The sequence below is a fragment of the Oryctolagus cuniculus genome, chromosome 11 (genome assembly GCF_964237555.1).
Source record: "Oryctolagus cuniculus chromosome 11, mOryCun1.1, whole genome shotgun sequence".
NCBI classification, from domain to species: Eukaryota; Metazoa; Chordata; class Mammalia; order Lagomorpha; family Leporidae; genus Oryctolagus; species Oryctolagus cuniculus.
This window is the reverse complement of record NC_091442.1, coordinates 64,759,719-64,775,348: the sequence shown is the minus strand read 5'-3', so window position 1 is coordinate 64,775,348 and position 15,630 is coordinate 64,759,719. Positions and strand designations below refer to the sequence as shown.

General features: G+C 41.5%; 1 protein-coding gene across 6 annotated transcripts in view; it reads right to left on the bottom strand.

Moving 5' to 3' along the window:
• Nucleotides 1–13,861, bottom strand: part of MON2 (MON2 homolog, regulator of endosome-to-Golgi trafficking) — a 124,885-nt gene extending 111,024 nt beyond the window's left edge. For 3 of the 6 annotated variants that reach the window (XR_007919691.2, XM_002711305.4, XM_002711303.4), the window contains exon 1: nt 13,310–13,861. Coding sequence is in view for 2 of the 6 variants with exons in the window: in XM_002711305.4 (XP_002711351.1) it covers nt 13,310–13,420 (111 nt within the window). In the remaining 4 variants the exon portion in view is untranslated. The remainder of the gene's footprint in view (nt 1–13,309) is intronic. The other 3 variants (XM_070052565.1, XM_051846365.2, XM_070052566.1) reach the window with 1 other exon arrangement.
• Between the last annotated feature and the right edge of the window lie 1,769 nt (nt 13,862–15,630).

Here is a 15,630-nt window from a genome sequence, read left to right as displayed (position 1 = left end):
CCATCTTCTGCTGCTTTCCCAGGCACATTATAGAGAGCTGAATCGAAGTGGAGCAGCCAGGACTCCAACCCTCACCCATATGGGATGCAGGCACTGCAGGCAGAGGCTTAATCTTCTATACCACAGCTCCAGCCCCAATCAAATTTTAACAGTTTATAAAACCCACTTTGTAGTATGCTAGATGCTACGTATCAGTAAAGGATTTAAAATTTGCCATACACTGTTTTGACTTCCTGAAACAAATAGGGATGACACAAGAATGTGTGCATGTTTAACAGTTTTACACATATACACAATAAGAATTAAGAAGTACTTTTAGAAGTAGTTTCAAAGTAATGTCCTAAAAGATACACAACCACTATTTTCCTTCCCCAAATTCAAGGAATCACCAAAAGGACTGTTTCTGGCCTTAGATATAATTAGACTTATATCTCATATTTTACATCCAAGTTTGTGTTATAAACATACTCTGAAAATGTAACATTTTCTCCTAGGCATCCTGGCCTTGCTGGAAAGTTTCACAATGTTTACTGACAACATTGTGCTGTATGTCAGGAATCCCTTACCACTGTATCCTTGCATCATACCAAGTGGCTAGCCTGTCTTTAGGCGTATCATATAGGAACAGAGAGCTTCAAACTCAATTTCCTTCCACTTCTATTTATCAAATACTGTGGGAAGAAGAGTCTTTACCTTCAGGCTGTAAAAGTACCCTCTATTCTGATCACACACCATGTACATGAATAGGGGATCTACTCAGTTGGAAACAGCTACTTTTTTCTGAATTGGCCCTCATGCCAAAGAAAATGTTGCCAGTTCTGCAGATTTGAACTTGGATGACACAGGTTAGGAAAGTAGTCTAACATACTTCTTTTTTTTTTTTTTTTTTTTTTTTTTTTGACAGGCAGAGTGGACAGTGAGAGAGAGAGACAGAGAGAAAGGTCTTCCTTTGCCGTTGGTTCACCCTCCAATGGCCGCCGCAGTCGGCGCGCTGCGGCCGGCGCACCGCGCTGATCCGATGGCAGGAGCCAGGAGCCAGGTGCTTTTCCTGGTCTCCCATGGGGTGCAGGGCCCAAGCACCTGGGCCATCCTCCACTGCACTCCCTGGCCACAGCAGAGGGCTGGCCTGGAAGAGGGGCAACCGGGACAGAATCCGGCGCCCCGACCGGGACTAGAACCCGGTGTGCCGGCGCCGCTAGGCGGAGGATTAGCCTAGTGAGCCGCGGCGCCGGCCCTAGTCTAACATACTTCTAAGGACATTCTATAGCTGGGGGAGAAAGCCAAAATCTTACATGCTCTGCAGAATTTAATACTTCTTATTCTGAAAATTAACCCCAAATTCAAATCTCAGCCAGAAAAATCCCTGTTTCTTCCTTCTATTAATCCCTATTTTTCTGAACAGTACCATCCTAACCCAGTCACTGACCTGATATTTGGGCTTTCTTTTCTCATCCCAAAAATCTAATCAGCCATAAAGTCTATTTACTTAAGATATTTTGTTTTGTACTTTTTTCATTCTCAAATTCCACTTCCACATTCTTTATTCCAGGCTCAACTAAATGAACTAATGACATCAATTTAATGAAGAAGTTTCTCCACCTACAATCTTGTCCTCCACCTAGCCAGTTTTCCAATGGTTCCCCTAGTGCCCACCCCTACGAGTTTCTCAAAACTGAATAGGATAAGGACATCTTTTAAAAGGAAAGAAAAAATTTTATACACACACACACACACACACAGAGACCTGCCCAGTTACTGACAATTTTAAATATGTATAAACTGTTGTACAATTAGGAATATGCCCTTTACAGCTCATAAATTATAAAACCAACAACTTCACAGATTAGATTTAATTCAAATTAGCACTCAATTTAATGTGACAAATAATGACAAAAAATGCCTTGCTGAAATTAGACCAATGCTAACAACATGCAGATAATTGTAGACTTATAGCTCAAGTTCTTCTGATTTTGGTAGCCATCTAGTACCACAGCCATGACAGAAATCATTTCTTCCATCACTTTTTCTGTAATATATAAACTTCTGTCTATGGCTGGTTCCTGTAATACTTTAACCCATTCATCCCATAATGGTCTCCATAGAAGCTATAAGTCCCATAGGATAAGAAGCGTCTCATTCATTTAATACCAATTAATACCAATCACAGTGCTTTTCATACAGTAGCTACATAGTAAATGTTTCTAAACAAACAAATGAGAAGTCTTAAGTAGCATCAAAAGGAACTGGTGTTTTAGAGTATATATAAATGCCAATTCAAACTCACTTAAAAGGGGGGGAGGAAGAGCGAGGAAACTGCCTCATTAACTGAAAAAATCCAGAAGTTTATTCCAGAGTTTCATAATGCCATCAAGGATACAGTTCTACCTCTCCGCCATTCTCTTGGTTTTGCCCTGTTCTACAGGTAGGTTCATCCTTAGGGTACTTCAAATCTTTGCAACAAAAATGGCTAGTCTTTCTTCAACTCACAATTTCATGTAACATTATGGAAAAAAGGGTCTCCTTCAGTAACATTTCTTAAAAAATTATTTATTTTCATTTTATTTGAAGGCAGAGAGAGACAGAAAGACACCTTCTATTTGCTGGATTATCCCTGAAATGCCCACAATAGCTAGGGCTGGGCTGGGCCAGGCTGAATCCAAGAGCCCAGAACTCCTTCCAGGTTCCCATGTGTGTGACAGGGACCCAAGTACTGGAGTAATCATCTGCTGCCTCCTAGGATACAAATTAGGAAGCTGGATTGGAAGCAGAGTAGCCAAGACTCTTAGCAGTCATTCCAATATGGGTGTGGGCATCCCAGGCCACAACTTTAACCACTGTACCAAACACCTGTAATCACTGAAGAAGAAAAAGAAAGCTTTTCTTTCCCAGGGCACTCACTAGTATTATGTGATTTAGGCTTGAATGGAGAAGAAGGGTATTATAGATGGGGAAGTTTAAGATAGATTAAGCTGATCAGGGTACCTTAGAATGTGGAATAAGATTAATCCATCTTGGGGCCAGCGTTGTGGCTTAGTGGGTAAAGCTGCCACCTTCAGTGCCGGCATCCCATTTGAGCGTCAGTTCAAGTCCTGGGTGTTCCACTTCTGATCCATCTTTCTGCTAGGCCTGGGAAAGCAGCAGAAGATGGCCAAAGTCCTTGGGCCCCTGAACCCACGTGGGAGACCCAGAGGAAACTCCTGGCTCCTGGCTCCAGATTGGCACAGCTCCAGCTGTTGTGGCCAATTGTGAGTGAACCAGTGGATAGATGACTTCTCTCTCTCTCTCTGCCTCTCCTTCTCTCTCTGCGTAACTCTGACTTTCAAATAAATAAAATAAATCTTTAAAAGAAAAAAAGATTCATCTAAATCCCAAGGTTTGAAAGTGAGGGAAGAGTGTAGCTTACCACTGAAGGAAGCAAAAAGGAATGGATGCTAAGGAGGGAATTAACATATGTCCACTACTAGAAAACTAGAAATACGTACAGACTCACAGAAATTCTATTTAAAAAATGTTGTTTCCCGCAGTGGAGGATGGCCCAAGTGCTTGGGCCCCTGCACCCACATGGGAGACCAGGAGGAAGCACCTGGCTCCTGGCTTCTAATAGGCACAGCATGCCTGCTGTAGTGGCCATTTGGGGGGTGAACCAACAGAAGGAAGACCCTTCTCTCTGAATCTCTAACTCTGCCTGTCAAAAAAAAAAAAAAAATGCTTCCCTTCACAAAAACATAAAACATATTCTTTACAACTTCTGTGAGAATAAAGCCTGAAACTGAAACAAATTTATCAAAAGTACAAATTAATTATTCATAGAAAACAACATGAAACAAGAACAAGAAGAAAGTTAATGGCAACTTAGATAAAATCATGTACTCATGAGACACAAGGAACATATGAAGTTGCCTGAGGATTTTCAGATGTCAGGTAAAATTAAAAGACCTAAAGTTAAGTCCATACTTCAGAGTACTGAATAGATCTAGAACACCCCTAGAAGCCAATATCCTCATAAAACAATTACTACATTGAAACCAGTAAAATTTTCTTCTGAAACATTCATTCAATTATTTTACAACCTTAATGCTTGAAAATTATATATACTTAAATGGCTCCTATTCAAAACCTCTGGCACATAGGAAACAGATAAAATAAATTTTCTATAGCATATCAAATTAAAAGACTTAAATGTAGATTACACAGCAATGGCTAAAAGTATCCACATGGTATGCCTGTTCTACATGGTCTTCCTTTTCTTAAAAATTTAATCTTGGGGCCAGTATTGTGGTGCAGTAGCTTAAGCATCCACCTGCAGTGCCGGCATCCCATATTGAGCACTGGCTCAAGTCCCAGCTGCTCTACTCCAATCCAGCTCTTTTCTATGGTCTGGGAAAGCAGTAGAAGATGGCCCAAATGCTTGGGCCCCTGCACCCATATGGACGATCCAGAAGAAGCTCCTGCCCCCTGGCTTCAGATCGGCCCAACTCCGGCCATTGTAGCCATTTGGGGAGTGAACTAGCAGATGGAGGACCTCTCTTCTGTCTCTCCCTCTGTGTGTCTGTAACTCTGCCTCTCAAGTGAATAAATAAGTCTTTAAAGAAACTTTCATCTTTGGGTTCAGCATTGTGGCACCACATGTTAAGCTACTTCCTGCAATGCTAGAATCCCACGAGAGTGCCAAAATTGTTCCCCTTCCAATGCAGCACCCTGCTAATGCACCAGAGAAAGCAGCATCAGACAGCCCAAATGTTTGGGCCCGTCACCCAGGTTATAGACCCAAACAGAATTACAGGCTCCTGGCTTCAGCCAGGGCCAGGCCCAGCTATCGCAGCCATTTAGACAGTGAACCAGTGAATGAAAAATCTCTAATTCTGCCTTTCAAATAAATATTTTTAAAAATTTAATCTTCAACAAATATCAAATTAGATCTCCTAGGTATACAAATGCTTTGTCTATAATAGAATAAACACAATGAAATACTGACACATAGCTATTTAAAAAGGGAAAAAATACTTTTAAACTATAACAGATTGTAAAATATAAGAACGGCAAAGAAATAACATAAAATAAGCTTAAGTGAAAAGAAAGTAAGTATACTAGACTGACAAACTTTTTACTCCAGCAACTAGCACACACTGGGTATTCAAAAATTATTTCATAAATTAGTGAATGTGGAAAGAAAAAGTTATCTATAGAGTTTATTCATTCATGCAATAAATGAATGGGAGAGTTGGAAGGAATAGCTAAAAGTGAATAGAGAACTGAGGGAAAGAAAATAGCCAAATATGACTAAGGTAAGCAACAGTGATAGATACCATCAGCAAAACAAGTGAAAGGGAAAAGGAAGATTTGAGGAAAAGATAAATTCATTTACAAGCAGTTCTCCAGGAAGTACGTGAAAGATATTCATGAAGATATTCTGGTATGTGTTCAACAGGCAGCTGTAAACACTACTCTCAGTTAAAAGCAGAGTGAGTGAAGTAGATAAAGGAGCCATCAGCATTATGTGAAGCCAGAAGCTACGGGAATGGATGACAGTACCAAGGAGATGCACAACAGCTAGGGAAGAGTTCTTAAGACAGAACTTGGGACACAATTATATGTAAGGAAGAGGAGAAAACACAGTAGGAGAAACAGGAACACAGAATGTTAACAAAAGCCAAAGCAAGAGAGTTCTAAAATGGAAAGAATGACCAACAGTAATTAACAAGGTAGATGAATGAGGGTAACGCAGAAACAAGTTAAGCCAGTTTTAAAGACATTTGCACCTTGATACAATGGAAAAAAGGAGAGGCATTAAAGATGGATGCACATGGATTCACATCCCAGTTCCTCCACTTTCCAGCTTTACTACCTTATACAAATTACCAAACCTCTCTAAATCACCATTTCCTCATCCGTAAAATGAAACATTTAAAACGCTGCACTGGAGTTCAACAGATGGAAAGTTCCTAGCCCAGAAGAAAGGCAATATTTCACTTGACCTTGAGTTAACTCCATCAAAATAAAGGCAGCTTCTCATTTATTTTTACATTTCCTGCCCTGCCTCAGACTTAGGAGACTAATAACTAAATTACAATAATAACAAAGCCCATTATTTTGTATGTGATTGAAAATGTTACACTTGCACAAAAGAAAAAAAGGAAATCAATTCCATTTTTGAAGAATGTCTTCCTTTTAGGTTTATATGTCAGAATAACATTTTTTACTTCTTTCTTCTATATCACCAAAGTATAATGCCAAGAATCTAATCAACACATTACTAATTTCAGTTAATATATTTTAATATTTAAAACATGGATTTATTCTTTTATGCTTACATGAGAAAGAACAGTAGGGTTAAGAGGAAACTAAATATAGTACATTATAAAACATTAAACCAAAAGAGCTCCAGATCAGCAAGAAAAGATTGTCCAGCCCCCCTCTTCGTTCATGGTCATAGGGTCCAGAAAAAGAGGTCTTAACTGAGGTCCCCAAATATCTTGTACAATGGAAAAATCCTGTCCTGGTAAGCAGAAGACATCTCTTTGACCAGGGCTCCCTGCCTGTTAACCCAGAAAAACACTGTATACTAAAGAGCTCTACCACAGGCAACTTCTGCATTTTCAGGCAAAATCTCTGCCAAACAACATCAGGCCTGAATATGCAACAGGAACCTTAAAGTACATAGTCTAGAAAGACTACTTGTACTTATTTATTATTATCCTTTCTGATTCTGCATTATGAAAAAGAAAGGAAATAAATTCCATCCAAAACCTTAATTCTGACCAATTCAACTCAAGTAATCTTCACTCCCTTCCCTTTTCTACCACCCTTCTCTGGAATTCATCATCTTCTACCACTGGGTGTGGAACATTTTTTCTGCCAAGGGTCACTTGGATATTTAAAACATCATTCATAACCATATAAAATTATCAACTCAGAAATTAGCCTAGTATAGACTTACTTGGATTGGCCCAACTCAGGCAGTTGTGGCCATTTGGGGAGTGACCCAGCAGATGGAAGATCTGTCTCTCCCTCTCTAACTCTGCCTTTCAAATAAATTAATAAATCTTTAAAAAAAAAATTTCAAGTCCCATCAGTGGCTGTCTTGGCAGTGCCTGACAAAATGATTATGCAGGTGTTATACCACCCACAAGCCATTCTCCACCTCTGCATTTCTACTTAACAATCTGAAATCAGTATCCCCAAAATTGTCCCAACCCCTATCCTTCTAGCTCCTTCACGTCCCTCAAACTCCATTGCTCTTTGATTACACTGGTGCTTAATCCTTAACCCTTCTGTCATCTTAAAATCAATCAATCTATTGCCTTTTTTCTTTGAGAATTCAAACTAGATCTCACAATCTACCATCATTCCAACCACTTTTCTCGCTAAGATTCTTAAGCGTTCCAAGTCTTGTTTTTCCTCCACTTCTCCAAAGTGATCCACTACTTTCCTCAAACTCCCCACCACTTCTTTCATCATTAATTATTCCTAGCAACAAACTAATTTTCTATCGTATAAAGAAAACAGAGCCGGCGCTGGGGCTCAAAAGGCTAATCCTCTGCCTAACGGCACGGGCACACCGGGTTCTAGTCCTGGTTCTAGTCCCAGCTCTAGTCCCGGTCGGGGCACCAGATTCTGTCCCGGTTGCCCCTCTTCCAGGCCAGCTCTCTGCTACGGCCCGGGGGGTGCAGTGGAGGATGGCCCAAGTGCTTGGGCCCTGCACCCCATGGGACACCAGGAGAGGCACCTGGCTCCTGCCTTCGGATCAGCGCGGTGTGCCGGCCACAGTGGCCATTGGAGGGTGAACCAACGGCAAAGGAAGACCTTTCTCTCTGTCTCTCTCTCTCACTGTCCACTCTGCCTGTAAAAAAAAAAAAAAAAAAAAAAAAGAAAGAAAAAGAAAACAGAGGCAACAGGCCAAAACGCTTTTACCTATCTTTCCAGTATGTTCCTCATTCCAATTTATCGTTTTAAAATTCATTTTTCCTTCTGTCATAATATAGTATTCCTTCCCAGACTGAAATTCATTTCATACACTTATGCCCTTGAAACTCCAGCTTTTTCAGGGACTTTACTCAAGCCAAGTATTCCCTTCTTCTCTATACCTTCAACCTTAATCTGCCCAACTGCCTCTGTCCCTTTATAATGCTGTCCTTTCCCACAGTTCCTTCTTCAGCCCTGATATTCTCACTCAATACACTGTTCTTTCTAGTATTATGTAAAAACAGATACCCCTGGGCCAGCGCTGTAGCGCAGTAGGTTAATCCTCCGCCTGTGGCACCAGCATCCCATATAAGTGCTGGTTTGAGTCCTGGCTGCTCCTCTTCCAATCCCATTCTCTGCTATGGTCTGAGAAAGCAGTGGAAGATGGCTCAAGTCCTTGGGCTCCTGCACCCGTGCGGGAGACCAGGAAGAAGCTTCTGGCTCCTGGCTTCAGATCGGCGCAACTCCGGCCGTTGCAGCCAATTGGGGAGTGAATCATCAGATGGAAGACCTTTCTCTCTCTCTGCATTTCCTCTCCTTGTATAACTCTGACTTTCAAATAAATAAATAAAATCTTCAAAAAAAAAAATACAAATACTCCTAAAACTGAAATTCTAGACCTCATTCTTAAGTGCCAAACTATCATTTTCAAATACCTACTAGCCAATTCTACTTGGATGTCACACACATAAATCTTAATATACACATGACTATTCATTTTCCAAAAAAAAAAATTCCTCCCCTACATTCCTTCTTTTAGTTATCCACCTAGTTTCCCAAGCAAGAAAACTGGGAGGCATCATAAACTTCTCTCCATTATAGAAAAGATCAACCAAGCCCTAGAAACCTTATCTGCTAAATCTCTTTTTATCCATATTCTTTCTCTCAGTCCTATCTCAATATAAATATCCTCCTAATTCTACTACTGCCCCCGAAAAATGCATCACTTTTTAAAATTAACTATGTTTGCCTGAATCTCAATACTCTATATCTTCACACCAATAATGTCAAAATGTTACTAAGTATGAATTAGATCATATTACTCCACCTCTTTTTAATGACTTCCAGCCATCCTCTGACGGAAATTTATTTCACATGCAGTTCAGAGCCCATGTGCTATTACTGCCAATAATGAACCCCACCATCACTTCACCCCAACTTCTGTTGGCTAGCATCTACTCATCCTACAGGACTCAGCTCAAGAATTACAAACTTTCTCTGATCACAATTTCAGGCTCAGTTAGATTCTCCTCACCTATTTCCACTGTCTACTGCCTGCAGATCAAAAAGATCCTATTCTGGGCCTTCGCTGTGGCATGGTTAGTAAGTGGCCACCTGACTGCTCCACTTTCAATCCAGCTCTCTGCTGTGGTCTGGGAAAGCAGTGGAAGATGGCCCAAGTCCTTGGGCCCCTGTACCCAAGTGGGAGACCTGGAAGAAGCTCCTGGCTCCTGACTTCAGCCCAGCCCAGTCCAGCTGTGGCAGACATTTGGGGAGTGAATCAGCAGATGGAAGATCTCTGTCACTGTCTCTCTCTGTAACTCTTTCAAATGAATAAATCTTAAAAAAACAAACAAACAAACAAACAAACTAAGCTTCTGAAGCAGGAAGATATATGGTTAATAACAAACAAAATATGCCAGAAAAAAAGAGGAAGGAATTTATTACTTTTATTATTAATCACCAACTTTATGTTATCATTACAGAATAAAATTATAGCCATTATAAAAACAATTTGATGCAAAAGATTTATAAATGAAAACAGTAAGTTGGGGAAAGCCATACAGAAAATCCAAATACAAGAAGTTAATGTTAGTAAATAAGGCATCATCCTACATCAACACTCTTCTTTTTTTAAACAGATTTGAAATATTTAAAATTTATCTTATCAATTTAAAAAAAAGATTTATAGTCAAGCATAGGGCCAAAAAAAGTAGAATTTACTAAAAACTTGAATTAAAAACTATAAAATGTCTTACTTCATTCCACTTTATTTAAAAAGTAATGGAGAGGCCAGCATTGTGGCATAGCACATAAAGCTGCCAATGGCAATACCGGCATCCCTGGTGTGCCTGGGAACGCAGCAGAGGATGGTCCAAGTGCTTGGGCCCCTGCCACCCACATGGGAGACCCAGAGGAAGCTCCTGGCTTCTGACCAGCCAGCTGTGGTCATTGCAGGCATTTGAGGAGTAGGCCAGAGAATGGAAGATCTCTCTCTGTTTCTCCCTTTCTCTGTAAAATCTGCCTTTGAAGGGAACAGTTAATCTTAATAAAAAACAAAAAATATTGAAGAAGACATCCATACCAAAGCACAAATGCAACTGAACTATATTAAGTTCTTGAATAGCCTTAAAATACTTCAGAATGAGTACTTCTCAAGTAATGCCCCTGTAAAGACACTGGGAGAAAGTTATTTAGCAAACCTATCCACAGATGGAAAACCTTCTTAGAAAGATTTTACATCAAGGTTTACCTAGTACCTAAGAAAAAAATAAAATTAAAAACTTACCAGTGCCTTAAAAAACAAAAGTCAAAATTCAGCATTACAATTAATTTACTAGGGAGAATTTAATTCAACCAAAATATTTTTGAAAGTTTTTACTTTCTCCTTAAAAGAAATCATTACTATTAGGCTGGTTACTTCATCTTTGTTTTCAATCTGTGACACAGTCATTTTTCAATCCCTAGAGTATGGCTCTTAGCAAATGTCACTGGTTAAGATGTCAAGATTCTTTTATTCAACAAATTCGTATAGAGCATATACCATGTACAAAATTATGTATTGTAAACAAAATTATAAAAGAGGCCAGGGAATGAAGGAGGAAAATAGAAATGGGGAAAGACTGATTAACAGTTACTAAGTTATCATTAGACAGGATTGAATAGTAGGGTGACCACGACAATGCATAGTATATTTCTCTGTAAAACAAAAACAAAAAACTATAACATAGGATTTCGAATAAAGAAATGTTAAATGAGCATTTACCCTGTGCAGACACTGTACAATGTATACATGTACCATATGGAACCCCATAATATGTACAATTTTTATTAGTTCGTTAAACAAATTTTAAGAGAGGGGCCAACATTGTGGTATAGTAGGTAAAGTCAATGCTTGTAACATCAGCATCCCATATGGGCACCAGTTCAAATCCCAACTGCTCCACCGCCAATCCAGCTCCCAGCTAATGCACCTGGGAAAAGCAGAACACAGTTCTTGGATCCCTATTACCCATGTGGGAGACCTGGACGAAGCTCCTGACTTCAGCCTAGCCAAGCTAAGCCACTGCAGCCATCTACAGAGTAAATCAGTAGATGTAAGATCTCTCTGTCTCTGTCTCTCTCTCTCTAACTCTGAATTCAAATAAATAAATAAACCTTCAAATTTTGTTTAAGGGATGAGCATTTGACCTAGCAAATTTAAGCCACCAGTTAAGACAGCCATATAGGAGTACCTGGGTTCCATACCCAGTTCAAGCTTCTGACTTCAGCTCCCTGCTAATGTAGATGCTGGGAAGCAGCAGGTTATAGCTTAGGAGTTGGGTACTGGCCACCCACGTGGGAGATCTGGATGAGGTCCCAGGTCCTAGATTTGGCCCAACCCAGCCCCAGCTGTTGCAGGCATCTGAGGAGCAAACCAAGATATGGGGGTTCTCCTCTACCTCTCAAATTAAAAAAAAAAAACAAACTTTTTTTTCATTTTTAAAAAGTATACAGAGAAAATCTCAAGAATTATTTTGCCATCATTTCAAAGATCAGGTGCAATTACTAAATCTCAGTCAGTGTTCAAGTAAAAGCTAATGAGCTCTAATCGAAGTTATAAGATGAAGAATGGATTGAGTTCTATAACTCCTTAAGTTACTGTCTGGAACTCTGAATGCATTTTCCAATAGAAATAATATTATAAATAGCAATTAAATTCCCAAGCTAGCCCACAAAAGCCTATAACAGAAGAACCATGGTTTTTATATGAAGTATTAGATTGGGAAAAGTCAGTTCTACAAATTATTGAAGTTCAAAACAAGACTTGACATTTTCTAAATGAAAGTATTTCTCTTATAACAAGTCTTTAAAATTCTTTAAAGCCTAATTCGTTAAAATTATTTGTTGTAACTGTCAACAACAGATGATACAGAGAAAATAATAAAAATCAACATCAAAGAAAACCACTAACATCTTTCCCCAAAGTGGCACATCTGGTTTCCATCAATGAGTAATATTTGCTTACTTTATTAGAAAAATACAAGATGGAGTTTTTTTGAAGACTGATAGAACCAAAGCAGGTACTGAAAAGTCTAAAATCCACAGCTTGGTCAAGTTTTAATTACAGAGTCTTTATAATAATAAAGGAAAAACATTTAAATAAGTGTAAATCTGTTGGTGAATTTTCACAACATTAAATGAAACTGCATAAATATTAACCGAGGAAAATAACAGCATTACTTTAAAAACCTATCACTGAAATATCTTACTTCAAAAATACAAAATGAAATTGAGCAGAGGTGTTTTTTTTTTAACTTAAAGAAATTAAAATAGCATCTTAAGAGGAAAGGCCAATAATGACTAAATGCTACAATTTCAATTCAGGAACTAGCTCCAGGATTTAAGCTGTATATATTATTAACTCGGGCTTCTCTGATAACACCCTTTTTGCTCCGACGACTTTCCCCCAGAATAATCTAATAAAGCCATCCTTTTAAAACCCCAGCCTTTAACCCCACGTTACAAACGAAGCCCGAAGCGGTTAAGTAAGACGTATTGCTAGCACTTAAACACAGGCGTAGCTGCTCTGACTCCAAACCCAAACTTCCCGTGACGGCACTGGGACACCGGGATTGGAACGGTTACTGGGGGTCTGCAGTATTTGCGGTCCATCAGGTGGCTCTAGGTGTGTTAACAGTTCCTGGGACTGATTCGAAGCTCAAAGACACACACCAGGAAGGGAAGCTGTTTCCAACTGAGCAACACACGGTCAACCCGAGGAGCACGGTGGATAGATACTAGGTTTTGGGAGCAACAAACAGTGGATGATAGGTTCTAGGAGCAACAAACAGACCTAAGTTTTTCAGGTCTGGTCTGGCCAGTCTCCTGGCCAGAACAGACGAGTGCACAATAAACCATGGCGAATTTACCGAGCCGGCCAACTCCACGAACTTCATTCCTAACCCAGGGAGACGTGACGGGAGGAGGAAATCGAAGCGCCTCACACCTCTCCGACGCGGACTTCAAAAAGCGCCTGTGAGACAACCCAGCGTCTCACAAACAAGCAAAGGCGAGGGCCGAACGGAAATCAGGACTGGAGACTGGGTCTGACAGGACCAGGCGCGCTCCGGCGCCCCCAGCTTACCTCCTTGACAGGTGGGAATTTCTTCTTGCACTCCAGTGACAAGGCCCGCAGGTCGCTCTGCATATTCTCCAGCAGCTTCTTCACTGCCTCGGGGCTGTTGGTGCCGGACATGATCCCACCACGTCCGAGCCGATCTCAGAGCCGCACAAATAAGCTCCAGCCCTGGCAGCTCCCAGAGACGATCGGTAGCTCCCTCGCAGCGCCTCCGACCCTCGAGCAGCCCGCCTCTGGGACTCTGCAGGGGCTCTACTGGGCCTGGGCTCCCAACCCGGAGCTTGCCGAGCGCCCCCCGCAGCCTCCTCGCAACACCTCCGGGTCCTCTCAGAGGCGCCCTCCGCAGTCGCCCCGCCCCGCTAGGCTCCGCCGGCTCCAGCCGAGGAGCCCACAAGGCGGGCAGGTCCCTCCCGCGGCCGCGGGGCCAGGTCACACCGGACGTCAGCAGCCAACCTGGCAAGAAGCTTCAGCGCCGGCTTCCCGGGATCTCCAGCCTTGCCGACGCCATTAGCCGAGTCGCCCACAATTCCGAGCGCGGCCGGGACACGTCAGCCGCACTTCCGGGCACCGCGGCCACCGCCCCCGCCGCGGCCAACCCCTGCAGCGAGCCGCTTGCGGGGCGGGCCCGGAGGCGTGGCCACGCTCGGGGCAGGCCCGTTCCCGGGCGGGGATTGCTTTCCTCAGTCCCACCCCCAGTACCCCGTAGGCGTCAAGGTTCGCTTCCTTTTGGATGACAAGTACCTGAGCAGAACCCCGGAGTTTTCCTCGGCGTCTCTTTTCGCATGTCTGTGTTAAATTGTATTTCCTTGTAAACAGTTGGCTTTCTTTTGTATTATTCCTGATTTGTCCTTGTTCATTTCCTACTAAAATCCTCAACTCTACACTAATGGCCCCAAGTCAACGCCAACTTCTTGGTGTATTTTTCCCCTCCGAGGACCTAAATATTCCACTGCCATTGTAAAGTGGCAGATAAAACTGCCTTTGGTTCCAAAACTCTATGCTGGTTTCCTAGCTCACTCAAAGAAAAAGCCAAAATCCAGACTACCGGGCACCGTGCGGTCTGTCCCACCCTCTTTACCGCCTTACTCTTCCTTTCTCCCACTGTATCTGCAGCTCCTGGCACCTTGTAGCTAACCGACAAAGATGTCTTGAATTAGTGCTACCCTACAAAATCAGAGTTTTGAGGCTCAATTAAGGAACTGATAGAAAAGCCGTAATTAGGTCAAAAGCTAACAGCAACATCATCATCTGCGCTCCTCGGAAGAGCCAGGTTAGTATAGTTTGCCCAAGACATGTCTCAGCTGTTGAGCAAGAAGCAGAAAAAGGAAAGCCTGAAACAGGGTGGAGGTAGGAGATGAAGAAAGCCAACACCTTCAGCCTGAACTGATAATACCTTTACAGGGTGGAAGATCATGAACTGTGAGATTGTCCCTGGGCTGCAATGTTGGCTCTAATGTAAGAATAATGTGATTTTTTTTTCCTTTTGATAAGAAGCAAAGCAAACATGGATAAAGGCGATAGATGAGGTAATAATAGTAGAAATCTCCTAAAACAGTAATTTGTTTTTTTTTTTTTTTTCAAAATTCTGGGTGCAAAGTCCAGTTTCTTTTTTTAAAGACTTATTTATTTATTTGAAGGTCAGAGTTGCAGAGAGAGAGGAGAGGCAGAGAGAGAGAGAGAAAGCTCTTCCATTTGCTGGTTCACTCCCCCAATCGGCTGCTGATTTGAAACCAGGAGCCAGGAGCTTCTTCCAGGTCTCCTACATGGGTGCAGGGACCCAAACACTTGGGCCATCTTCCACTGCTTTCCCAGGCCATAACAGAGAGCTGGGTCGGAAGTGAAACAACTGGGTCTCAAACCGGTGTCCATATGGGATGCCAGTGCTTCAGGCCAGGGCGTTAACCCACTGCACCACAGCGCCGGCCCCCTAAGAAATGCTCTTGCCCAGTGTCTTTCCCTATGTGGCCAATGTTTCTAGTTAAAAATTGTTGTTATTAACAACTTTGATAGTTGACTCAAAATCATTCTTTTGGGTCTCATACATCAATACAGAAAATGCAATTGGAATCATTTATTAAAATCAATACTTATGATTTAAAAAGTCAAAACTTCCCTAAGTACCTATATCTAGTACCATAAATTTCTTTTTTAAAATTAATTTTTATCTGCTTGAAAGGTGGAACAATAGAGGGAGAGAGAGAGAGAATGAAAGAAACCAAGAAAGAATCTTCTATTCACTGGTTCACTACCCAAATGCTCACAACAACCAGGGCTGAGTCAGGCCAACCCAGGAGCCAAGAATTACATCCAGGTCTCTACATGGGTGC